Source organism: Python bivittatus, unplaced genomic scaffold, assembly GCF_059951505.1.
Source record: "Python bivittatus isolate LINGU-HERP-01145 unplaced genomic scaffold, Pbiv_v1 ctg000410_np1212, whole genome shotgun sequence".
In the NCBI taxonomy this organism is placed as follows: Eukaryota; Metazoa; Chordata; class Lepidosauria; order Squamata; family Pythonidae; genus Python; species Python bivittatus.
The window spans coordinates 4,428,107-4,455,178 of record NW_028277067.1 but is presented as its reverse complement, the minus strand read 5'-3'; the positions used below and the strand labels follow the sequence as shown (position 1 = coordinate 4,455,178).

The window sequence follows — 27,072 nt, the reverse complement described above, 5'->3', positions numbered from 1 at the left end:
TTCCCAGCCACGGGAGTGCCTGGTGGTCTCTCATCCAAGTACTAACCCCCCCCCACCCTGCTTAGCTTCAGAGCCCAGAAAGGGCCAGCAGCTGGAGTTAGCTATTCTCAGTGTGCAACCCTGAGATCTTCTTGCATGACCCAAGTTCTGCAGGGATCTCACCAGAAGATGAGGGAGTGGAGAGAAAGAGAAAACTGGGTTGGAAGCAAAATGGTAGTCTCCAGCCTACTGCTAAATCACAGGAGGGGAACGTTAAGGGTGGATTGAGAAAATAAAGAGGGAGAAGATGGCTATCTATAGCCTGATGGGAAGCTGGACAAATTTCCTTCCCTTCTGGCTCCCAAGCTGTGGCAGCAGCAGGTGGACCCAGAGAGGATCTCTGTGAGGAGGCTAGCTAGATGTGGAAACCAATGACAGGAGCTTCCATCTTCCCCTCCCCTCCCCTCCCCTCCCCACCATCTGCTCGGCCCCACTTTGGCTCAAACCACACCCACCCCTTCTTCCTTCCCCTGGGGAGCTGAAGGCAGCAGTCAGCCCTTGCCAGTTGCCAGGAAGCGCTCGTAGGCGATGCCCTATGATTGGAACGCTGGGCTCATCCATCACGGCAGCGGCGGCGCGCGCGTAGGGGGCCTGCTTGCTCATCTTAGCCGTCAGGAGGGGCCATGCCGAAGCTACGGGTTTAAGGAGGAGGCTGGTGTTCGGCTCCCTGGGCAGGCGAAAGGCGCCCCCAACCTTCCCTGGCTTTCACCATGAGTCCGGCGTGAGCTCAGCCGACGGCACGGGCATCTCCATGGTGCAGGACAGCGGCATGTCACGCACACCTTACAGCTCCAGCCAAGACATCCAAATGGAGGTCTTAGACAACCCTGGCCTCCAGGTGCGTAACTGCCAACCCGCTCGTCGGCCGGCTGCACCGGGCGGACGCCTTGTGGTCCATTGGGCGGAGGACTGCTTGGCTATGGTGTGGGAAACTTTGGACGTGGAAATCATGCCCGAAAGAAAGGAGGGGCTGGGAGAAAATCAGAAGAATCGCCGCCGCCGCCGCCGCCGCCGCGGCAGTGGGGAGGAGGGAGCGGAGAGACCCAATGGATGCGACCAGGGGACCTTGCGAGACCCGGCCTGGGCTGAGCCACCCACGTTCTGCGCTAAATTATTTCCTCTGATCCCCCCCCCAACACCACCAACCCAGCACGTAACTGAGAGAGACGATGATGCTGGAGGGGGGGGGTGGGGGGGGTGGGAAGGCACATTGACAGTTTCCTCGGATCCTCCCTTCTACTGCCTCTGATCTTGAACTGCCCGCCACCCGGGAACAGTCAGGCACTTTGGGATGGGTCGATGGGTGGTGAAGTGCAATTCATGGAGGAGGAAAAAAAAGAAAGGGGGCAGCGATGGCTGGTATGGGGGCTCGGGCTAGCCCGGCGCTCCAGTGAAAAGTGAGCTTCAGGCCCTTCTCTTCTCCGTTGTGATCCTTAAATCTTCCAGACCAGACTGTAACTGAGTAATTGCCCTGGCTCGGTCATGGAATTTGATGGGGAGGGGGAGATATGCAATAGGATCTTGTGTTTGTGCCCTTCCATATTTTCCCACCACTTCCTCCCCGCCCCCCCTCATACTGTACAAATTGATTAAGGGCAAAGAAAGATGGAATAGCTGCTTTTGAGACTGGCAATAAGAGAAGCTCCTCAGGCTGATCCCAAGGAGGACTATTGAGGTGCACCAGCCTTCTATTACTAGTGCCCCTTTCCAGATGTGTCAGAATTCCCAGCCAGTTGTGATCAGGGAAGTGGCCTGGGAATTAAATGACCAGTTCTTTGCCACTGAAGTTCAGATATGTTTCATCTGGCTTCCTCTCTCAAATGGAAATCAGGAGTAATGGATCCAGGAGTAGTAGTGATTCCCCCAATTCATTTGAGGAGACATTTGTGGGGGTCTCAACAAAGGTAGTTAATTATATATCTATATATGGAGGAAACCTGGGATTTAGTAGTAAAGGTTTTCTCCTCCGCTTCTTCAGCTACTACAGTCAGAGAACCTGATGAATCTAAAAACAAGTTTCAGATAGACATGAATTGACAGGATGGGTAGAAATGTTCATTAATCTTTCAGGATGGCACAGGATGCATGGATTAAAGTTTCTAATTTGGGGCAAAAATGGTTTGATTTCACTCTTCAGCTCTCCAGATGTGTTGGATTTTGCTCCCATAATCTGCTACTTTTGTGTTTTAACTTTCCAAAGCAAAGAGTTTATATTCAACATCTCCTAGCAGTTATGGCATAACAACACCATATTGACTATTGCTGAATGTTTATTTAGAGGCTAATTTTAGCTATAATAGCTCCCAAAGACAACATTTAATAGGTGGAATATTGGAAAATTGGTGGTGGTCTCTTAATCTCCTGGCCACTTTTTTTAGGGGTACTTTATTGGCCCTGACTGGAAATGAGAGATTCTCAGAAACTGCTATACTGATTGGTTTTGACAAGCAGAACATGATTCTGACTGAAGAAGCACAGGTTTCTATTTTATATGTTTGGACAGCCTGAAATAGGTTAGATTAAAACAAGAGTAAGCTGGAAAGGGAATTCTGATCATTACAATAGTCTGTTTAGTTTGGTGTGGGGAGAGAAATATTGAATGCTGGTGAACCTAGGCAGGCAGTGGAAGTTGGCAAATCAGACAGAAGTACAAGTCAGGTATGGGTGTTAGGAAATGCCAAGGTATTCTTTATTTTGGTGTATGTGGATAATGATGGAATAGAACTCAGTGGCAGAATATTTTAAGAGAAGATGTTGAGCTACATGGGTCTTTTGGTTTGATCTAAGAGGTAGATAGAAAATCCCAATTTTCTTGTACTCACTTATGAACATCAGAGGAGTTTTAAAAATACCAGTGTAAAGGTAGATCTCAGAGGGAGGGGAAGGAGGAGAGAGAGAGGAAGAGAGGGATCAAGTTGATAAGGAAGTACTGTAGCAGCTGCATTGCTCCCACTTGATGGAAGAATGTGTGGTCCTTTGCTGATCAAGATCAACTCCATGCAGCTCCTCTCAAAAGCAGTGCTAAATTGAGTATGTGCGAGGTGGTAGTGGCCTGTCTGGAGCTAAAACATCCTTTCTCTCTGGCAGTTCTTTTGTCCCGCTCTTCATGGTCCTCCACGTGTTGGATCCCGACTGCGTATTGCAGCTATGAGTGACGCACGTGCCTGAATTAGAACAGGGGGAGGAAAAACCTAAAAATACCAGCCTCATCTCTGCCTCCTTGTCTTGCCCTGCTTGGCCTTAGAACTACGAGAACCATGTCTGCGGGAGGCCTAGTAACAATGGGCTTCTTCTCAACCAGCTGTCCTTCCTCTCTCCCCGAGACATGCCTGGGAAGTGTCTGGCTCATTCCTGGCCACGTCTGCTTTACTCTCTCTAAACACACCCCGGACCAAAGGCTCTGGATTTTTCTGAGGATCAGTGCAAGGGACTGTGGTTCATGGGGGAGGGAACATTCACCCTTGGGATATGGACGGAGGCATGATTCTTAGAAGCAGGTGAAGGAAAGAAATTTAAATTGATATCCCCTCTCCTAAAAAGGAATCCAGAGTTGCTTGCTTGCTTGCTATGAAAAGAAAGATCTACAGGTTGTAACTGTAGTGGGTGTGAGAATTAACTGAGAACCAAATATGGGGGCTGTCTTCTTGCTTATAGTTACATGTGTGGAGGGAGAGGAGCCCTCTTTTCCCTTTTACTTTCAGTAGAACTTCCTAATTTCCTCAAATGAAAATTTCACTAAGTTCCACTGACTGTTTTCTGCTCAATAACTCTTGTGATTGGATTATATCATCTATACCAGTATTTCTCAACCTTGGTAACTTTAAGATGCTGGCTGGGGAATTCTGGGAGTTGAAGTCCACACATCTTAAAGTTGCCAAGGTTGAGAAACCCTGACCTATACTATAATATTGATCCTCACAAACTCAGAGAACTGTGCATACACCCTCTCAATAGCCTTTCCCACAGCCTTGATAAACCAGCTTTGTTAGTTCTCTGCTGTAGCCCCCGCCCTTTGGAATATCTTGCCCCCGGCGGTGAGGTTGGCCCCCTCACTCTTGGCCTTCCGGAGGGATTTGAAGACCTGGCTCTGCCATCTGGCCTGGGGTGGGGAGGGAAGATATCAGGTGTGGGGATGGCTAGCCCCTTAGAGGCCTGGCATTTGCTGCTCTGAACCATCAGGCTCCTGGACTCTCTTTTTTAGTAATTGTTTTGTACAGGTTTTAGGTTTTATGTAATTGTTTTAATGAGTTGTGAGCCGCCCAGAGTCCCCCATTAGGGGGAGATGGGCGGGGATAAATTTAATAAATAAATAAATAAATAGTGTATTCAATTTGGATGATCCAGGATGAAAAATGATTTTTAAAAAAGCTCATGGTTAACGAAAGGTTTGAACCTGGACATATGGCAGTTCACAGTTTACACTCTTAAACTGGATTAGCTATCTGGTTGATGAGCTGTGAAAAACAATAAACTACCAACGTTCCTCATTCAGTTCTGGGAAAAGTGAGGAATGTTGGTTATGAAGACTTTTGGGCAAACTCTTCCTAGCTTTTCTCAAAGGAGGTACTGTGCTGGAATCTTTCCCAAATTGTTGTGTTGACCAACAACTGCAGGGGCAACAAAAAAAAATCAATATGGCAGTTGCAACCTTTCCAACAAAGTTCCACCCTTTTTTATGTGTTGCACATGATAGTGACAGAAGTTGTAATCCAACCACCTGAAAGACACCAGGCCAAGAAAGGATTTTCCCACTGCAGAATCCCTGATATGGTGCATCTTAAAAGAGCAAGTGTTTCTCTACAGTAGTTCTTTTTAAAATTGCACAGCCGTGGCATGTGACACAACGTTGTTAGGCTCACAGTTTTGTGCCCTGCTGCAGTGCTTACTGGTGTGAGCTTAGGAAACCGGCCTGTGTGTATCAGAACAAAAGCACTGAAGGAAAGGCATCTGTGGTGTACATGCCATTGGGGTAGGTTTGCAGCTTGAGGGAAGTAGAGAATTTGTTCTTGGTGTGGTTTTTGAATGCTCTTCTGCTTTACATGCAGCAAGAGAGTTGGTAGCATTGCAACAGACCTTTGTAGCTGGATTCACAGATCCTGGTAAGTCCTAGTATGGTTTGCTTAGCAAGGAGAGAGCCATGCCATAGGGGCTTCTGAACCATGGCTTATCATTTAGTGTTATTTGTGAATCAGGCCACTATGTCTTGTTCAAAAGCTATGGTGAAAACAAATCAAGTAATAGTGTTACACATGAACGCAGCCAGTGAGAATATTTGCAGAACACATAAGATGTTGATGCGTGTTAACTGGATAAAGAAACCAGCGCAAAGATGTCTGACCTTTTTCCCAGACCCTCTCTTTGTTCCTTCATATTTCAGCAATTTTGGCAGGGGCTAACTAGGTGACCCTTTCTTTCTTTTTTAATTTTGCACAAGAACAGTCAGAAATGTCATGGCCCAAATCAGGATCAAAGGCATCCACAGATAGAGAGGAAGACTAAGCTGACTCTGTTCCACTTTAAGTCACCAAAGTATTTCCTGTTTGCCAATGGAATGAAAAAAATCAAACAAGCAGCAGTAATGCCATTGTAAGAATATCTCTATTTTATGGTCACTCCTTCATCCCACGTTTTTGTCCTGGAGAATTAATGGAGGCTTAAGCCTAAACTAACTATTAGACCGAGCTCTATAGTATCTTTTGCTCTACTTTTTGCCCATTTACTTAGACAAAAGCTTCCTGAGTGGAGCTATAATAATTGTGTAACAGACATGCTAAATGCATATTCAATAGGATTTCCCCCCCAAATTCCTGTCACTCTTTGGCAAAGTTATGATTTTGTTTGGTGCCACTGCCACAATGATGGAGCTGTCAGTTGGCAGAGTAATGAAACCTACGCCTCTCCATATATTGTAGAAGTCCAACTTGCAGCAGCCCCAGTAACGTGGTTGGTAGTTAGAGACTATGGAATCCGTGGTCCAACTATCTGTGGGTGGGGTTTATATTCTCCCTTTGCTGGGTTAGAGCATAGCTTTACTGCAGCACTGCGCGAGTCCACACTTTTTGTCGCCTACCTATCTGCTTGTGAATGTTTGTTTTCTGCATTTGCACTGCTCTGACCTTTGTATCTTCTCCCCCTGTTAGGGGAAGTATAGCAAAAGGAAGAACCGCTTCAAACGCTCCGATGGCAGCACCTCTTCTGACACGACTTCAAATAGCTTCGTCAGGCAGGTAAGAGCCACTGAAAAAGAAAGGAGTGTGAATTATGCTTGAAGGGAGGAAGGGCAGGGGAGGACTACTGAGTTCACAAGTTAGAAATTAAAGGTTGGGTTGATGTCATAGTAAACTGTGGTTTGCTGCTTTTGTGTGTGCGTGTGTACCTTTGAGTCTGTGTTGACTCCTGGTGACTGGCAAGATTTCTGAAGTGGTTGGCCATTGCTTCCTTCCTAGGGCTAAGAGAAGTGACTGGCCCAAGGTCACCCAGCTGCTTTTGTGCCCAAAGTAGGACTAGAACTCCCAGTCTCTACCCTGGTGCCTTCACCACTACACCAAACTGGCTCTCAGCTGGCTTGCTTGGCCATACTTCATTAAATTACAACATTCATGCTTGGCCATAAGGTGGTTTGTATGCTCTAGGATGAGCATCTGTCTAAATTCAGTTACAGGGCTTTTCCTCACTGGCACCTAGCCGTGGCATAAACAAATCTTAACAACATTTTTCTGCCATGTCCCCATGAGGCTGCTTCGTCTCCAGGGGTGTCTGCATGTTATGTTGGGTTGGGCAGGAGATGAATTTCCACAGGATGTGGTCAAATAGTGAAGATGCCAGCCATAACACTGTGATTGAAGCTTCACCTGCTTTTTATGTGCAACACACATTAAAAGAGAGTGGAGCTTCAATCACAACCTCATGGCCACCATCTTGACTTTTTTTAGCACATCCTGTGGAAATTCATCTCTGCCCAGCCCAACAGAAGCAAGCAGCTTTAAGCCATCCTCAGCTGTACTAGTTTTTACCCCCCTTATTCCAGCATCATCCAAGGGCAGCTCAAGGAGAGTGAAGTGACCCAGTGCTTGAAAGCTAAGAGAGGCAATGGAGGCTGAATTAAGGGATCAGCCATGAGGACAGCAAATATTATGCTGACAGCAAATGTTATCCTGGATTAGTTTTCTGCTGACTCAGTGGTGGGTGAACAGCCCTTCAGCTCAACAGTGGGGAAAGGCCCATAGTTTAATATATGTTCTAAGCCAGTGTTTCCCAACCGTGCCGAGTTCCAGGTGAGTGGACTTCAACCCCCAGAATTCCACAGCCAGCATAGCCATTGATGAGAATTCCAGGAGTTGAAGTCCACTCACCTGGAACTTGTCATGGTTGGGAAACACTCTTATGTATTTATTTTGCAAATTTATATAGCCGCCCATCTCCTGAAGCGACTCTGGGCAGCATACAACAATCAGATAAAAAGACAAATATTAAATCAACAGAAAAAATACAAAAAATAATATTAATAATTACCATAAAAAAAACAGAAATACAAACCATAGGGGAAGGGAGAATAAAGATGGCCCCCTTGGCAATGGAGCCTTCTAAGCTGGTTCCCTGGGAGCCCCAGGCCTGATCACATAACCAGGTCTTGAGGGGCTTTCAGAACAGCAAAAGGGATGGTGCTAATCTAATCTTGGGAGGAAGGATATTGCATAAGACGGGCGCCACAGCAGAAAAGTCATGTCTCCTGGGACCCACCAAATGCAGGTCCCGAGCCGATGGTACCCGCAGCATGCCTTCTCTGCGAGATCTGATGGGGCAGACTGATGTAACTGGGGAGATGCAGTTTCTCCCACCCATCAACAACATTTTTACTGTAAGGTTGCCATTTTCTTCACCTGTTGTACATGTGCAGCTCAGAGAGGAAGAAATAGAAAGTGAATTTCAGTGTGGAGAAGAAATTGGGTTTCTTCCCAAGTACACTTCTGTAATCTTTTCCTTGGTTTAGAAGCTTTGTGCTCCTCCACTTCGTCTGTTTGCTCTACTTCTTTTTGTTCCCTTTCTATTCCTCACCTGTCTTCAAAATGTTGGCAATCAGTCAGAGGCATCTGAAGTTTTGGGGGAAAGAAAAGTTTCTGGGGAAACAAAATGATGAGACATTTATTCTCATCCTCTCTTTTTCATTTCCAAAATGCAATTCTAGGATTTATTTTCTTTCTCCTGTCCCCACTTCTCCTAAAGACATACCAATTTTTCCCACCCACTACATTTCTTTTTGCTGACTACAAGCCTATACCTTTCTCCACGTGGAACAGTAAACAGGTTGGGAAAAATCCCCACTAAGGAACAAAACGTGGTCTTTGTATTAGAGAACACTGTCTAAAGCATACACTCCCAGGTCTCTTTTCATAAAGGTCTCTGAAAATAAAGCAGCAGCAGGTGGTAGTTGGAAATGTGGGCTACAATCCTCTATTTATGGACCTGGGAGAAGGCCACTCCAACTGAATAGGACTGACTCTTGAGTAAGCATGAAGCTTGGATCTATGAAATGGAACCCTGCAGTATATGAAGGCTCTAAATGACTGAAGAAAGAGAGGCAGTGAAAAAAGGTAATCTATGTAGAGATGTGAGCAAAGAGTTGGGACATACATAATGAGAAGCCAAATGTGGTCACCTGCTTGAGCTCTTACACTATGCTGGAGGGAGGGGGGTTTCAAGGTCTTCAGACTTTAAACTCTGTTAAGCCTGCTGTAAAACTTGCTGTAGTTCTAATGCATTTTCTACCGTAAGATGGTGAGAAATATTATCACCAATTTTTACAATAATAGCAAGAAGTTCTGCAGGACACAGCAAAGGAGCTCAGGGTTTGGAGCTACAGATTGGCCAGCCAAGTATCACAGCAGTCTACGATTGGTTTACCAGAATAGGATATTCAAGTTCATTATTCCAGAGATCACATCAGTATTTATAGTGAAACCTTACTCTAAACACATTTGTGGGGAAGGAGTGCCTGTTGTTCCTGAAAATCTGGTCTACTGAATCAAAGAATATATCTGTACAGCATTTACATCACTTGTGTGAGGACTTTGTGTCTCAAATGATGCAAATTAAGCCCAGTGATGTCATTTGTATAATGCAAATTACTACAGATTTCTGTCCAATGCATGGGAAGTCCATTTGGTTGAGCTCTGGAACATCTAGATTTCCAGGTCAGGTCAATATCATCAACTTCCTTCAACTCCTGTAAAAATAGGCTACTGGTTAAGGAGCTTCAATAGATCCCTCCAAAACCTCCCACCACAACAGGACTTCAAAAACTGCAATGTCACCTGGATCAGATAGTCCAAACATCAAGTGCTTGAGTTAACTAAACTGCCAAGAAGCCCTCTCAGGTAACCTAAATTTGGTTTTTAAATCTCCTATAATTTTAAAAACAGCTGAACTGAGTTGATCCTAAATAATAATGAAAGACTTATTTTACACAGACCCATTTTTCCTCTAGGGTTACGCCATAATGTTAACTTGCTTTTTATGGGTAAAGTGTCATAATTTGATCTGCAATCCAATATTTTCCATGCATACATTGTGGCATTAAAAGTGATAAATAAGGATCTCAGTACTTCCCAGAGTTATAGGGATGAAATAACTTTCAAGATGAACCCAAAGAGGAATTTCTGAATTTCCAGTTCCTTATTCAAGCCAATGATTGAACCTAAAATACATGCCCAACAGTAATCCTAAAAAAGTATGGAAAATTAAATCTACCTTTTTCAACAGATCATTGCAATTTTCATAATTAAAATCTCACAGGATGTGCTTGCCAAAGAAATGTATTTAATGTCCTGTATATTTGCTTAAAGTAATATAATGGAATAAAAATAGGAACTTCAAAATACAAATCAACCTTGGGGCTAAATTCACCTGAATTACATTTATCTTACTCCACATACTCAAAGGAACTATAGACATTTTGTCTAGATCTTCATTCATTTGTATCAAGATAGAGGATAAATTAAAATTTACTGAGAGAACTTCCTAAGAAAATTTATACCAAGATAAATGAGGGAAATAGAACACAACCTAAAGACTTAGTCCATATCATTAGAAGGATTGCTACAACTGAATGGCATCAGGTCTGATGTATTCCATGTTATAAACATTGATTGATGATTATGTTGCCATCAAGTCATTTTCGACTCCTAGCAACCACATAGTTAGATTTTCTCCATATGTCATAAACATATATGATATGAAACTCCATATGTTATAAACATACTGTATATGATATCAAACTCATGTATGACATTTTTGGCTTATCTTTATAAATATAAAGCAAAATCTTATGCTCTGCCAACCCACCCCTTCTATAATTCCTTTAAGACTTTCAGAAGTCATAATAGCACTGGCAAGAAGTTTTAAAGCAAGATTTAAACGAAAGAGAGAAAAAGAGCATGTTTGGTCGTATGCCACAACCAGCTGTGCAAGGATGGTAGTGTCAAAATCAGCAAGATGGTGCCAGAGTGTTGTAATGCACGCCCCACCCTCTTTGAACTTGCATGTGACTTTGACATACATACAAAACAAGCAGAGTCTGCATCACAACACTGTCAGCCATCTTACTGATTTTGACCCTCCTAGGTACCCCTGACCACAACACAAATATATCCAAGGAGAAGGCATTATCTTTAATAATAATTTTGTGATTTGTGGGTTAAATAAACCATATTAAACCAATGTATAACATTTTGGAGAAACCTAAAATAAAGCACCTAATAAACTTCCTAGCAAATACAAGTTTTCAGTTTCCAAAGAAATTGTAACTATTGAATTCTACTTACTTTGAGTTAGAGCAAAAACAACAATCACAAATCCAATAGTGTCAAAATTGTGATAGTCCTGTATAAATCCAGACTGAATGAGATATCTAATAGTCAGAAATTCTATTATTGTTGATCGCGCAGTCAGCCAGATGTTTAGACTGGATTTGGCATTTTTATCCACCTATCAAGTCCTTCCCAAGGACCTGGAATAGGCAGATGTTGTTGTTTGATGGTGTAAAGGTATTGTGGCAGGTTGTAAGCTGTTCCAAGTAAAGCTGCTTTTTTCAATTGACTGTCTAATAGTCAGAAATATTATTATTATTATTATTATTATTATTATTATTATTATTATTATTTTCCCACCTTTATTTTGTATAACTCACACAGATGTACATAAGATTCCTGCTTCTTATTTTCCCACAACCACCACCCTGTGAGGTGAGAGGCTGTGAGAGAGTGACTGGCCAAAGTCACCCAGCCAGCTTTTGTGGAGCAAAGTAGCTGTTAAAATTCTTGTATTTGTGTTTATCAAAGGAATTGGTCTATGCTTAGTAAACTTAATAGGAAGCTTTCCCAGCTTGGAAAGGATTGTACTATTTGCTTAATCAAAACTAAAGGGTGGGAATTTGTTTGAAAAAAACATCACCACGTATCTCAGGAAACATAGAATTTAGAGACCATATTGACTGGAGAACTATGAGGACATTTTTCAGTTTCATAGATTAAATTCTAGAGAAATAAAAAAGCAAAGTAAGATTAGTTACTAGCCCTGTGGCAATTGTGGTAATCTCACATTCAATAAAACAAATTTATGTCATCATCTGTTGATAAAGATTGGACTTATATAATTCAGAATGAAATTTTAAAAACTGTTGGTTATAAAATCTAGAACCTGAACATACTTTCCAAAGTGTATTCTGAAGAGATTACATTGCTTAATTTTCTGAGACCAAAAGCCAGTAGCAAAATTTTCTCCCCCTTCCCAATACTTTACCTGGCACAGCATAATAAAAAAATCTGTATCAGAAGCAAAAAAAAACTTGTTCTAAAGCATACAGCAGAAAGTCAAGATCTAGATTGCTCAGGAATGGATGGGATGCATGAAGAGTTAACACTGTTTAACGCTGTCCTCATTTGATTTTAACTTTTACTAAATGTTGCTTCTTTTATAAGAAACGTATGCAATAATACAACCTCTAATAAATGCTTTGGTAGTATCCCACAAAATGATGTAACCAGTCCCTGTATATATTTAATATATATCATTCAGTGAAGATATACTCAAAGACCACTTAAAAGATTTGTGTAATTTTTTGTCAGATATTGCTATAAGCCTCACAGGGGCATGATCTAAAATAGTAATAATATTTGTGTCACAAGTTTCAGCTTAAGAAACCAAAGAATAAGATATATGGAATTACTCTAAATGAAAACAGTGTCTACATACCAAAAGAAAAAAAAGTTTGTACACAGTGGGAAAGACATTGACAACAGGGAAGAATTAATCTAACATAAAGATAGCCACTAAATGGGAAAACATGAGAAAACTCACAATAGGTGGCTGAGCCTTACCAGCTATATGGAAAGGAAAAGCTTTCCATATCTAGCTTGCAAACTTTTGGCAAAGCTAATATTTCACATTTTAGAGGTTCTACAAAGAACAACTGGTTGTTTTCTCTCTGCTTGTTCAGGAATCCCAATCACACATCGATTGGCCTGGTGGGAATATCTTATTCTGAAGGAATTTATGAGCCTTCAGTGAATCAGTTATAGATTTACTTCCCTTGTGTCTTCCAGATGAGATAATTTTATTCTCAGCCATGTCCCATCTGGAATGTAAAATGTTTACAGTGTTATAATAGCTTTCATCTCCTCACTCATTTTAAAAAAATAGCCATCACATCTTTTGTAATACCCACCAAAACAGTTGTTACCTTAGTGGGGAGTGGTATTTTCTTGAGCTAAACAAGCAACAAACAAGCCCTATCCCATAATTGGAGCAGAACATAATTACTCGTTTCTGATTTTGGAGAATGCCTGCCTGTTACAAGGTATGAGTCAGAGAACACAAAAATCTTGACTAAAAGATGCCTACCTGTTACAAGGTATGAATGTAGCCAGAGAGTTGGTTCGCCCAGCTCACTAAGTTATGGTTTGCTAGAATCATGGTTTGTTGAGCAAGCCTGTGGTTTTGTTTGTGTATAACACAAAGGTATCAATCAGGATTTGCAATCCACAGTGGCAGGACTCATACAAGATGCTAAGTCAAACCCAGACAGACCACATTACTGCTTTATGTGATGTGTCAGTCAAGCCCTTTTAAAAAATTTTGCCAAATGTTGTTGGTTGTGTACACCCTCCAATTTATCATGCAAGATAAAAGAGCCAGCATCTGCACCTTCCCACTATTCTTGTTGTTCAGATTTGTCTGTTTCAGCTGCTTTGTCAATTTCTTGTTTTAGCACATAGAAAATAAACAGAAAGCATTTCTTCCACTGCACAGGGAAGCAATGAGGTTGCTATAGCAATTCTCCATCTGCTGAGTGTCTGGAAGGACAGAAGTGAAGCATCTAACAAAGCAGGATTTGTAAACCAAATAGGAGAAACATCTTTCAATTTAGCTTTAGTCCTGGCTCTGGAATAGAAATTGCCTTGGTCACCCTGAGATGATCTCTGTTTATGAAGACAGAGAGAACAGAGGAAGGAGTGCAACCTTGTGCACAGCATTGAAATAAAATAAATAGAATAGTAACACATTGTAGCCTGTATTCTGAAAGTTTTGAACAGAGAGCAATGTTAAAAACAGAAAGCATGGGCAAATACTGAAATAAGCATTTGATCACTTTATGCCTGGCCATCAAATGTGAATTTAAATGTAACAGCCATGGGCCACTTCAGAAAACTGGCTCGACAAATCCTCTGAAGACAACTAAAAGTTCACCATACCCTGCCTATGATTTTTTTTAAAGGTTGTGAGTACAAGAATAAGAAATCTAATTTACTGGGAAAATATTAAATGAGGGCTGTTGTTGATAGCAACTACGTCTGCAATTTGGATAGAAGATGGTCTCATTGGTTCAGGGGAGGGAGGTGGCTGTGGCCCTCCAGATGTTTTTGGACTCCACCTCCCATTAACCCTGATTCCTGGCTATGTTGGCTGGGACTGGTAAGGATTGGAGACCAGTGACCTTTAAAAGGCCACCAATTTTCCAATCTTGCTTTAGGATCTGTTTCGATGGATAAAAGTAGGAATATGTATGCTTTTTCATATAGGAACAACCTAGCTGGTTTAAAATGAGGCCAAGTGAGAAACATAAAGTAGGTTTTTGAACATCCTGTTACTTCAGTTTGATTTTTACCAGGTTGTGTCTCCTATGAGGCAATATTGTACACTTGGTAAGATAAGCTTCTGTACTCCAACACACATGTGCGCACACACGCACACACACATATACCTTGTTTCAGATGTGTGAATGGAAAAAAATAAGGAAGTGGAAGGAGAGTGGAAGGGAGAGCATCAGTGACCTGGACTTGCATTGCCATAGGGATGACGTAGGAGGCAGTTGCCACAGAGGAGATTCCATGAGTGATCCTTCAGCACAGCATCAGCACACATTTAAAGGCCAGGATGCTACGTACGCCCTCCATTTACAGCAGAGGCCCTTTGTGGTGCAGGGCACCACCATGAGTCCAGGCTTAGAGGATGGGGCACAAATCATGCAAAAAAAGTTATTTTGGAATCTTAGCAAGGAGGCTGTTAGAGTGAGCCATTTTAATATGTGGAAGCAGTGAAGCTCAAGCTGGTTTGGAGATGAATTAGAAACTTCTTGTCTGAACAACATGCAGCAGGAGAGATCAGTTTGTCCTCATGGCCCACCCTTCATGTTCCTTCTGAAACCAAACTTCCTATCTTTGGTCAGCATGGGGGGCTGTGTAAACCTGAATTCCAGTAGGAACCCAGAGCTCAACAGCCCAGCCTACAAAAGAGAAGGAAGCTTCCTCTTCCCCCATCCCAACCCCACCTTTCATATCTTGTTGCTTATAGATTGTGGGGAAGTGACTGGGAAAACTATGTGTAGAGTCAGAGGAGGTATGCAACTGTGTAATACTGAGGGAATTTGGGGTATAGATGTGGAAAATACCCCATTATTTTTATTTTTTCTTGTTCATGACACCCTCAGGATAGCAAGTTGTATGAATCAAACTAGTGTGGTTTGTTTATGATTTATGGTTTAGTATGTTATTTGAACTCAGCCAAGCATGGGTTGTTCAATATGTAAATCACAACTTAATGCAGAGATGTACATCTGTGGATTCCATGTCCATTCCAATTTTTAAAAACCCTAAAAATCTCCCCTCCTGTCCTTTCTGCTTATGTCAGTGTTGTCCAAACTTGGCCACTTTAAGATGAGTGGACTTCAACTCCCAGAATTCCCCAGCCAGCCATGCTGGCTGGGGAATTCTGGGAGTTGAAGTCCACTCATCTTAAAGTGGCCAAGTTTGGACAACACTGGCTTATGTGATACTTCTCCATTTACTCTGAAGCCCACAGCCACACCCTTGGCCAGGTCGAGCTACCCTAGGATAGCCTATTTTGTGAACATATTCACCGTCTGTATTATGCATCCATATTTATTTTTCAGCAAAGTTTCCAACAGCACCATGCAATCGTAGCTACTGTGCAAATGTGTGCTGTTTTCGGTTCCTTGTCAGAAAATATGGATGCCACATAATTATATGTATAAAAATCTGAGCTAGAGACTCAGTCATTTGCAGGGGAAGGATCAAGGAAGCAGTGTTGGTAAGGGGCAGAATTACCAGCATCACCAAAAACTTAGGGGAATCTGTGACATTAAGAAATGCCCTTAAAAGGTTAAATCGTTTAAAAAAAATGTCTGCAAGGACACAGTGAGCCAAGATGACAGAAGGGCTTATACCCATAAAGACAAGCCTAGCTTTGTTGGAACAACTATATGCCTGCTTAATATGCACGCATTTTCTATATTGCTGAGCAATCGACTCATCTTTTCCACCGATGAGGTACAGAAGATTCCTGACTCGTCACACAAACTGTATTTGTCTTTAACAGTGTCTTTAATGCAACTGTTAAAGCAGTTGCATCGTATTTTAGGCTTGCAGAGAGGCCTGCAAGAAGACGTGTGCATTAATGAATAACAGAGATGCTGTCCTTGTATTCATGCAAGATCCAGAGAACTAATTCTGAATTATTTTCAATGAGTGCATAGCTCACAGATTAGATTAAGGAAGGCCAAAGCACTTGCTTTGCACCACACCCCGTCTGAGGAAGATGTTTATCTCAGGGTAATCATGTCATCTGGTCCCAGAGCGGCCACCATTTCAGAAAACAGGAACTCCAAAATTCCAGGGCTCATTAGAATACTAAATTCCAGTTCCCCCAAATTAAAAATTGTTTGTTGTTTCACTGGATGCAGAGACCACCGAATGAGTATATTATGTGAACCCAACCATTTTGATTTGTAAATGATGGTTTATAGCTTAGCAATTGTAGAATCCAGTGAATTGTGGTTTATCCAACAAACTAAAATTAACTAAACCAACTGATCTGTTCTGTAATTGTAATGGCTCAACATGGAAGCAAATTAGACAATCACCTGTAATATAAGGAAGGCCTTTCTCAGCTGTATCACTTGGAAGGAAAAAAAAAGAATGAGGGGTTGCCTCTGCCTCTATTTTAGAGGAAAAGCAAAGACAGTTTACCAGTTCATTTCTTGGCTTTATCAAGAACCTTTAGCTCTACATCAAGGAGGAAGAGAAGAAGTAAAGAAGCAGTGGAAGTAAATATTCCACTGCCTCTATTGTTTGATTAGGCTCTTATTAATTGCCCACCATATTTATTTATTTATTATTTTATTAAATCAATTTATATAGTAGTTGCCCATCTCACCACAGGCAACTCTGGGCAGCTTACAACACAGCTAAAACAGTAAAATACATTAAAAATATATACAACAAAATAAAACAGAGAAGAAAAGGAAGTTAAAAATAAGGGAGCCACCTCACTAATTCCTCCGTCCCCTGGAGTCCCCAGGCCTGCTGGCATAACTAAGTCTTAAGGGACCTCTGGAAGCTCAACAATGATGAGGCCAGTCTCACCTCAGGGGGGAGAAGATGCCACAGCACAGGTGCCACAGCAGAAAAAGCCCGCCACCTGACGCCTGCCAAATGTGTCTCCCTAGGCAATGGAACCTGTAACATGCCCTCTCTGCCCTACAAATCAGGGAGAGGCAGTCCCTCGGATAGCCCAGCCCCATGCCATGAAGGGCTTTAAAGGTCAACACCAGCACCTTGAGTTGGACCGGAAATAAACTGGTAACCAATGCAGCTCACGAAGCAGAGGTGTAACATGCATTCTACTAGAAACACACATAACTGCTCACGCTGCTGCATTTTGCACCAGCTGAAGTTTCCAGATACTCTTCAAGGGCAGCCCCATGTAGAGCGCATTGCAGTAATCTAACTGGGAGGTGACCAGGGCATGAATGACTGTGAGTAGGCCCCTCTGATCTAGGAATGGGTGCAACTGGCGCACAATACGAAGTTGTGCAAAGGCCCTCCTAGCCACGACTGCCACCTGCTCTTCAAGCAGGAGTCGTGAGCCCAGGAGAACCCCCAGATTGCACACAGGGTCTGCCTGGGGCAGTGTGACCCCATCCAGTACCAAAGATGGTAAAATCCTAGAACCAGAGGGTCTTGAAACCCAAAGCCACTCAGTCTTGCCAGGGTTCAGTTGAAGCCTGTTGTTCCCCATCCAGATCCTCACAGCCTCCAGACACCGAGATAGGATGCCCACAGCATTGCTTAAATCGCCAGGGGTGGAGATGTACAATTGAGTATCATCAGCATACTGATGATACCTTGCCCCATGGCGATGGATGAGCTCACCCAGCGGTCTCATGTAGATGTTAAATAGGAGAGGTGAGAGCACCGGCGCCTGTGGCACCCCACATAGCAGGGGGCGGGGGCGGGATCTCTCCTCCCCAATCACCACCAACTGGAATTGATCCTGGAGAAAGGAGGCGAACCAGCACAATACCGTGCCACCCCCCCCCCCAATTCTCTGGGTTGGTCCAGAAGGATACCACGGTCAATGGTATCGAAAACCACTGAGAGATCAAGTAAGGCAAGGATGGATGCACAATCACCATCCTGCCCATGCCAGAGATCATCCAAAAGTGCAACCAGTGCTGTTTCTGTACCATACCCAGGTCTGAACTCTGACTGAAAAGGATCCAGATAATCCGCTATCCCGCGGTGTGGGGATAAAATTTAAAGATGTTCTTATCCCAAAGCATCCCCACCTACCCTGCCTTCCCCAGAAAAGCAGCTCTTTTCTTAGCCTCTTTTACTTCTACCTGCTGGCTCACCATTCTTTGGCTCTTTCAAGAACATCCAATAGTGCATTCAGAAAGCTTAGAGGTTAAATGACTTCATTCACTGGAAGAAGGATTAACATGGATCGCATTGATTTGAACTATTAGGTTGGTGCAAAGTTTGAATCATCCTTTTTTAGGCCACTTGGGGAAAAAAATCCCAGGTATACCTGAGTGTAGTGGATAAATTACTACTTTATATAAAGTGAGTTATCTGAAAAAGATATCTTAAATGAATTGAAATGGGATCCTTCAAAACTGAATTATTCTTCATTCCAATTGGATTGGAATGCTGGGTTTAAAAGCAATTAAGAAGCCCTCCATTTGGGATTTTGGCATTTATTCACACAGCAGCAGCAGCCTTGGCCAGTGAAGCCCATTTTTTTCCAGCTTGGCTGAAGCTGGAGCTCCATGGACCATTGGTGGTTATTTCCACCAGTATTTCCTCCTGGCTTTGTGACTTTCCACCCTCCCTGCAGTTGCAAAGTCTCCCGAGCACTATGGGAATATTATTTTACAGACAGACTTGTTCTATCCTTTCTTGCTACAAAACCAAATCTGATGGAGTTCTGGCAAAGGGCCACTTTCAGCACTTCCCCATTGATCAGTTGGAGGGATGCTAGTCAGCTCAGGAAGAATCCTTGATAACTGTGAGAATGTTCACATTGTAGCACAAGTCTGTTTTTTGGGGGGAGGAGGGTTTGCAGGGGAAATGTCATAGCCATGTAGAAATGCCCTATCTAGAACCGGACTCAAATGGCCTTTTCAAATTCTCCAACACATTTATGGGGAAAACATTGGGTGGAAGATTCTCCATGGAAAGAGAACTTCTTCAGGGCCTTCTCAATGGCAAGCCTGTGTGATCACAGTAGCACCACCCCTGAAAAAACCAAAAGGTGATGGTAGTGGGGCGTTCCCATAGCATACATTCCCCTGGGATTAAGTGAAAGCCCCAGAAGCTAAGGCAGCTGCAGATAAAAACAAGGATGTTCACACAGTAAGTAACTTAAATGCAAGGAAACTGCTTCAGTCATGAGAATGTCTCTGAAATTCTCCTATCCTTTGGAATAATTTCTAAAATAAATTCTCCTTCATCAAGCAGAATGAGAACTAGTAGGAAAAAATGCGGGTGAATCCCTCTGCCCAGACTCATTCTAACCCTGTATTCTCCCACACAGCTGGATTGCCTGATTCTCCACGAGATGATGCTCTTTCCTCTTTTCTAAACGACCCCTCATTTCAGCCTGAATATTAGCTCCTCTCTGAGTATCAACCAGAATGACTTTTGGCGTAGCCTCACACACCCACCCCCTTGCTGGGTGTCCAGTCCCTGGTCTAAATATACCGCAGCTGTTTGCTAATGTAGCAGAACGTTTGTAACCTGAGCCCCCAGGAATCAGGCAGAGCTACCTCTGTCCACATAGCACCAGGCCTAGGCAGCATGGAGACGCCCAGCGGCAAAGACCCCAGACCCGCTTTGGTGAGCACTTCTGCCTCTTAGCCTCCCCAGCCTCAGGGGGAAATACCCCTTTTCCAAGGCCATCCATTCCCCCCTATCATTAACTTGGCTCCCAACTTCAGTTCAGGCTTTTAAGCTCAGAATAGACCCTGCTGCTACCCTCCTAGCCTCTTTAATGCCACAGTGCTAGAAAACCTGTTGCCTTCCAAATCTCTCCTTCTTTCCCCATCTATTCACTTCTCTTTTGCCCCCAGAAAAACCCACCTTCTGTCCCCGTCACCTGTTCTTTTCTAACCTCCCCTTTAAAATGCAAATGTACTGTGAGAGATAGCCTTACCATATATTTTCTTTTCCTCCTCCTACTTGCTGGCTTTTCCAAATGTAATTTGCAATATTACAGTTGTACCTATGATCAGCTAGCCACTAACTCGTGAGTGTTTGGGAGCTAAAAGTAAATCTCTTCTGATGTTTTACATTTTGGAAATGATTGTGCTTGGTTGCTAAAAGGGTATGAAATGCTTTATAAAAATAGTAGTTTGAAGTAAAAACTGAACCCTGGAGTTTTCAGGCTAATAGGGAAAAAAAGAGATTTTTTCAACCAAGATTTCCAGATTTCTTTTGGGATGTGCTATATAGAAATGTGTCCTACTCAGGAAAGTTGCTGGTTGCTCTGTCCCATAATGTAAGACAAGATAGTAATCTTATGAATTCAAGTGTTAGAATCTACAATCTCTTCCAATCTTTTTCTTTATCTAATTCCCATTCACCATCTTTCTTGCAAGCCCCACAGTTCACTTCCTACTATATATAAGCCAGTGCTTTTACTCTTGCACATGGAGTCATCATGCCTGAAAGGAAAGATTCACTCTTTCACTATTTATTGAAATCATTTTTATTTTGAGTGTTGTGATGATTGTAAACTCATATTAGTAGCTATGAATAGAGTGTCAGGGAACGGTGGTATCTTCATAACTAACTGAATTTAGAATAAAAGGGTATGATGTTGTTCAAATGTCACCTGCCTTTAAAATTAAATTCTTTGTTTTCCTTGTGACACCACCACTTTTTTCCTGGTGATTTTGGCTGGATCAACTTTTTTTACCCTGATATTCTCCAGATATGACCATACTAGTTAGAAATGCTGACAGTCATAATCATAATACAGGATAGGGAGGGCTAAATTAGACTAAGAGGGACATGATCCATCTGGTTCAGTCTTCTGATTTGGAAGTCAAACTGTTGGATTGAACTATAATGCTAATCTTTTGTAGCCTACTGCCAGAGGTCCCTTTAATTCTGAACAAGTCCAGCTAGTCCTTGATGCTGATTCTTTTCCTGAAGAGTAAGTCTTAAACATGGACATTAAATGCTAGGGGCTACTTGCTTTCTCTCTGCTGATCCTAGATTGCCAGGACTAGCGCATCAGAACTGACCTTTGAGGTGAAGGTGGGCTTGGATGGAGGGTAGGTGGATGTCTTCCATGAATACTGCAGGATAAAAAGATGTGCTCCTCTATAGAGAGATAAAATCTCTCAGGAATGTGCACCTCAGGATTAGAGGATATTCTTGGCATATTGAAGTCCCCAGGTTTAATCTGTGGCATCACTGGGTCATGTGGAAAAAGCTTGCCACCTGAAACCCTACTGAGCCATGGCCAATCAAGGTGGAATCAATACTGAGCTTAATGAGGCAATGGTCTGATGCAGCACGAAGCAGCTTTTTAAGTGGACGTTTTATTATGCAATCTAGCACATGCCTACTCAGAAGTACAGTGGGACTGATTTCCAGATAATGGGAATAAGGCCATATGAAGAGACTGACTTGCTTAAACCAGGCTGTGCTAGGAAAGTGACAAGCAGAATTCATATTCATCTCTTTGTTCTGCAAGAATAGCATTCACATGGGGAAACAGAAGAAAAATCTAGCATCTGTGAAATTTGTCTGATTAGCCAATCCAATTTCTCTCTCTGAAATCAAACACATTATCGCTCTACAAAGATTAGTTGAACAACAAAACTTTGGAGGGGGATCAGTAATCTGGGATGGGTTTAGAATTAGAAAACTCAAGTGAATTCAAGGTTCAGTTCAAAAATAAAAACACAAATTCATTTCAGAGAAGTTTTCATATTTTCAGGTATGGCTATGAGAAATAAATAAGATGGGACATACTGTAACCTTCCTTGAGACCTTAGCATTAGGCGGGAAACCAGTCTTAAATGTATAGGTCTATATAAAGGAAATGTACAGGTACATATGTAAAGGAAATTTTCAGGATACAGGTATCACTACCACTTAACAGAAGGGTCATATGGGTGAATACAAAGACCTGGTTCATGCAATACACTAAAAGAAAATGTGGTTTGCTTGATTTTGGTTTAGTGCATTGTATAAACTCCACCCTTGCAGTTTCAAAACTATGATCTAAAGGCTGGTGTGCTATATGAATCCTGATCATTGTGGTTTATTCAGCAAAACCATGATTAAACAAATAGTTATTTACAGTGATGTGGGTACTCAACCAGCATTGGGAATTCTGGTTGTACAATTATCTAGAAAGAACTTCCTAGTAGGAATTTTAGGTCACAAGTCCTTTAAATTCCATTTCAGTTTAAGATAAACCAGGATCTATTATATTGAAAATAGAATGCTCAGTCCCTGACCACTTGACTCTCAACTACTAGCAGTATTAATCAGACTCTTGATGATCTTAGATTTTTATGAACTCCACCTTCACACTGTTATGACTTTCCCTTTTTACAGTAACAAGTTCTGGAATCTTGTTCTTCGAAAAACAGAAAGTTTCCTTGCTTGCTTGCTATGATACTTACAGCTCCAGATGATATACTGGCTTCTCTAATGGGCATTTCTTAATTTGTGATATGGGTATAATCTCACATGCCTAAATACAGTGCCTGTAATCCAGAAAAACTACAAACCAGCATGTAAGAATGTTTTTGTTTGCTTTGATAATATGAAATAATGGTTTGTCTGAACAAATCCTTTTGCCACGTCACAAGCCAAGTTTTTGTCACTTACCACAGGCCAAGTTTATGCTCCAAAACATATCCATCACAGGACATTCACCCCAAATGTCTACACTGGTTTCAGACAACGAGGCTCTTACGTGTACATATTACAGACAAATTAAACCACATACCAGCTTTGCTAATGAACAACACATAAATGAATAAGCCAATTGCATTTCAGAAGAACGTCATCAGCACTTGGCTCTTTCCAACTTCAGTCTGTAGATCTCATGCATTGGAAGCTAAGAAGCTGTTGAGCCAGCAAGACTCTCGCCCAGATTTCTCTTTTTTATCTTTCTTCCAAGTGGGAGAAGGACAGCTGGTTCTTGCCTCTTGCCTACCTGCAGCTTTGTGCTTCTGGAAGTGTTGAGCTGTGGCTTCAGCTTCCCAGCCAGTGCCTCCGTGCATGATTTTGGGCACCGGGAGGAGTGTTTGTGCTGTACCCACAGCTGTATGCTTGAGCTGTCACCTGCCAGGATGTACCTGTATGAATGGGATGATGATTCAGAGGCGGTGAGTAACTGTATATGGCCAATTTTGGTTACCCTACTTTGCACTGCTTATGTCTGTCTGTTGCTAACTTACTGTGGTGCATCTGAAAAACATCAGGGCTCAGATTTTATCATTCCTTGCTCTCCTCTTTTGTGTCAGGGTTCTAATCTGCATCTCTTTGGCTTTCCTATCAATTTGATCTTTTCTTTCCACCTTTCTTGCCCAGGAAAGTTGTCCATCCTTAAACAGATCAAAAAGTTCCTAAAAGAAACATAACTTGAAAGCTGATCTGATCTGAGCAGGGATAGATCCTGACAGGACCACTGGGGAAGTCGATCAGTACTCCTTGACGATCATTTCCAGCTCAGGAAGATTCTGATTGTTTTTGGGGGTGGGGGTGGGGGGTGATTATAACTCCATCATTCCCCAAATACCCTTTTCACCAGGAAAAGTTTTCGTGTATCACATGCTTGGCTTTTTTTTTTTAGGTGGATTTTTCCAGGTTTCTATCTTGGCCCAGTCTTTACCAGAAATGCTGGCATTTCTGGAAACAGCATAATTATTATATAAAAGGTGGCTTTGTGTTTATTCATTTCTGTGACTAAATCTGCCCCAACTCTACCTTCAGTTGAATTCCAGAAGTTTTTGGGTGCATCAGGCTGAGATGCTGCATTAATACCCGTATGGAACGTAGGCCAATTGCAGTTGTGTCATTTGTGTATTTTGTGTGCATAGAAACTGCCTCAATATCTGGGTGTTTCTCTCTTTGGATTAGAAAAGTCATTACCATCTGGATTTTCAGTTTTGAAATTGAACCAGAAATGAAGGTTCAGTTCTGTGCGTCTGGGGAAGTCAAAAAGATGGGCAAGATATTTTTGCTCAGTTAGCTGGGCACTTTTTCTATTCTGAACTTCTCTGCCCTTTGCCCCTGTGACTCAATTTTTGTGAATTCCACTATATGTGTCTTCTTTGCAGGATAACATCTTTCTACTTCCTGCTTTTTTTTTGGTTTTTATGGCAAATTCAGCTGTCCAGTCTCCCTCTCCTTATAGGAAGTGGGTTCATTCCTTTAGCCTGAACGTTGGATTGCTTTTTTCAGCTGCTAGAGAAGCGCTTTGGTTTCTGTGTTGCTTCTATTTCCTTGGCACGGCATTTGGTGGGAACCTCCCTTATGTTTGCACACAGTGATAATACAGGGCAATCCATAACAAACCTTGGGCTTAAATAATGGAAATATATCCCCTTGGAGTTGGAAACATTTTCCTGAAAGCAATCAAATTCCCACAGAGCTACCTTAATAGGTGAGCTAAAAAAACATTCTGTATAGAATTGGGTTTAAATGAGCACCCCGCCTTCCCCGTTCCTTCCATCTTACTAAATGATTGACAAATGCCTGGAGAGTTCTCACTCCTTTGAGAGCTTTTCCTCAGCTTTTGCAGAAAGTCTGCCTTCTCAACTAAGCCTCGTGGGGGGCTGCTAATTAACAGTGGCATTTCAGCCCCTCACACTCCCTCCAGTCAAGTGACCGCTATTCAAGAATTGTCAGGAGCATTAATGATCTGTTCATCAGGAGAAAAACAACATTTCCTCCAAAAGGCACTGAAAAGAGACAGGATAATTACTGCTTGTGTGTTCAGAAAAAGACCCAGCAGCACTTGTATTAGATAGTTTGTCTGGATTTATTAAAAAGGCTGTTTATACATTATATAGGATATTATCCTGTGACAACCAACATGTATATATGGAAATATTTAAATGCATCACATCCTGGATGCTAGGATTCAGCATCTGTGCAGAAAATGATCAGATGTACAAGTAAAGTTAGCTTTGCAACTTATTAAAAAACACTACTGAACCGAATGGCCTTCTGAAGGAAACATGGATAAAATCAAACTGTCAGATGTTTTCAAGACAAGATGGCAGGCATCTGTCATTTTCTGAACATAATTTATCAATATAAAACTAGATTATAGTAAAAGTAATCCTTTACTGAACATAGTCTACTGACCTTTACAGGTAAAATGCAGGAAAGCAATAAAATATAAATATGACATTATAACTAGGCTATAAAAATAGTGCAGAATGACAGATATGAATTCTGAGAGACTGATACAGCCAAGAGAAATTACTCAGAATAAACAATTGTTACAATTAAATCTAGTTCATCTCACCTTGAGTCTGTATTGTGAGGTACTTAGCTGTTCTAAGAGAGACACATTTATTAGGCCCTTCAAAATAAAACTGCTATGTAAGAGCTGGATGATATCTTCAAAAAATCTTTAAATAAGGGATAGGTAAAACACTCTCTAGGGCAAAAATGAATGTAAAACTAAGTGCAAAGTTTTGATTTAATCTGTTTACTCTAGCATGCTTCATCTATCTCCTCTGCTTTGTCTTCACCAATGGTGACTGCCAAACATGTTTTTTTGTGACTTGGGATCCCTCCTCCAGCTGGAGCTGCTCAATCTCTGGGTGGATTGGGAGCTACGGGTTGCTTTCAACCCTCTGGGGAAGAGATCGGATCCCTGCATAGCTGGCCGTTCTCCTGCTTTCTCCTCTATGAGAAGAAGGACATTAGGTGGGGAAGGAGGAGGGGTGCCCAGACACTAGACTTTTTTGTATTTTGAACTACAGTAGCACCAGTTTGCTGCTGGCAGCATGATTGTTTGGGGGCCAGGGGGCGTGATTGCTCTGTGGTAGAACTTCATGTTTTACTTTTCATACAGTACACTTAATCCAGTCAGCCAGGAACTCAGTCAAGGCTCTTTACCAACATTCTGGCAATATACAGTCACATTATTTGGGTTATAAACCATTATTTGGGCATTACACAGTCCACACCCACCTCCTTCAGGAGACATCTAGTATCTCTTTGTGCTTGAAGAGTACTGGCAAAAGCTCTGTTACATCCCTAGCCCCTTCCCATTGGCAGGCAAGCACCTGGGCTTGACTTGGTGCTGCAGCTGATCAGTGCTCAGGAGGAGTTCTGTGGCTGCCTGTCAATTCTGTGATAGCCTTGCTTTTTAAACGGTTGTCTTTTGGCAATGCTTTAGATCTATCCCATTACCTACATCCCAGTAGGTAATGCATCTGCACAGTGGGACTGACCAGGTGAAGATAGTTTAAGCCCAAACAAAACCTGGAGCTGTTTGGGATTCAGACTAGATGTTTTCTGCCCCACTTGCCTGACTGGGTTATGGAATATGCAGAACATGCTTATTCTACTATTGATCCAATTAAGCATGTTGTACAGACCCGACTTGTGAGTTGGTAGTCACAATGCTATGTTAAAGCCATAATGCCGTTCACCTGGCCATAGCTCTTGCCCCTGATTGCATCTGCATCCCAACCCTTCGTTTCATGACAAAGTACAGGAAGTGCCAAAAGAGCCATTTTGTTAGAGCAATTCTTGAGGTCTAGAATGATAGGCCCAGGTTAAGGGGCTGGATTTGGTGCTCTACAGATATGTGGGACTTCAGTTGCTATAATTCCCAAGTTGAAATCTGGGACATCCAGAGATGACAGCCTTTGGGGGAAGGCTGCGCTGGCCTGCCTTTGAAAGCAAATAACATTACTAATCTTATGGTCTGACAGGCAAGGGTCCTTTTCAGCTGATGAGACTTCCTCTCCACCTATTGTCTTGATACATCTGCATCTGCTATGGAGGAATGTTGGAATGTAAACCCAGGAAAATTCCTAGAAGCAATACAGGTGGATGGATGAAGTGTTGAGTCAGGATGAGAGTAAGAAAGAGATTGTAAACTACTGAGATTTGTTTATTCCTGCTTGGATTACAAAGAGACATTTTGACTAGAAGATATAAGAGGAAAGCTCTGTGTATC

At 42.2% G+C, this 27,072-nt stretch overlaps 1 protein-coding gene across 3 annotated transcripts in view; it reads left to right on the top strand.

Moving 5' to 3' along the window:
* The first annotated feature begins 559 nt into the window (after positions 1-559).
* Positions 560-27,072, top strand: part of CACNB1 (calcium voltage-gated channel auxiliary subunit beta 1) — a 61,559-nt gene continuing 35,046 nt past the window's right edge. For 2 of the 3 annotated variants that reach the window (XM_025177623.2, XM_088143394.1), the window contains exons 1-2: positions 560-877; positions 6,180-6,266. In XM_025177623.2, coding sequence (XP_025033391.1) covers positions 791-877; positions 6,180-6,266 — 174 coding nt within the window. In that variant the 5' untranslated portion in view covers positions 560-790. Of the gene's footprint in view, positions 878-6,179; positions 6,267-19,605; positions 19,734-27,072 lie in introns of those variants that run through there. The other variant, XM_088143392.1, reaches the window with a different exon arrangement.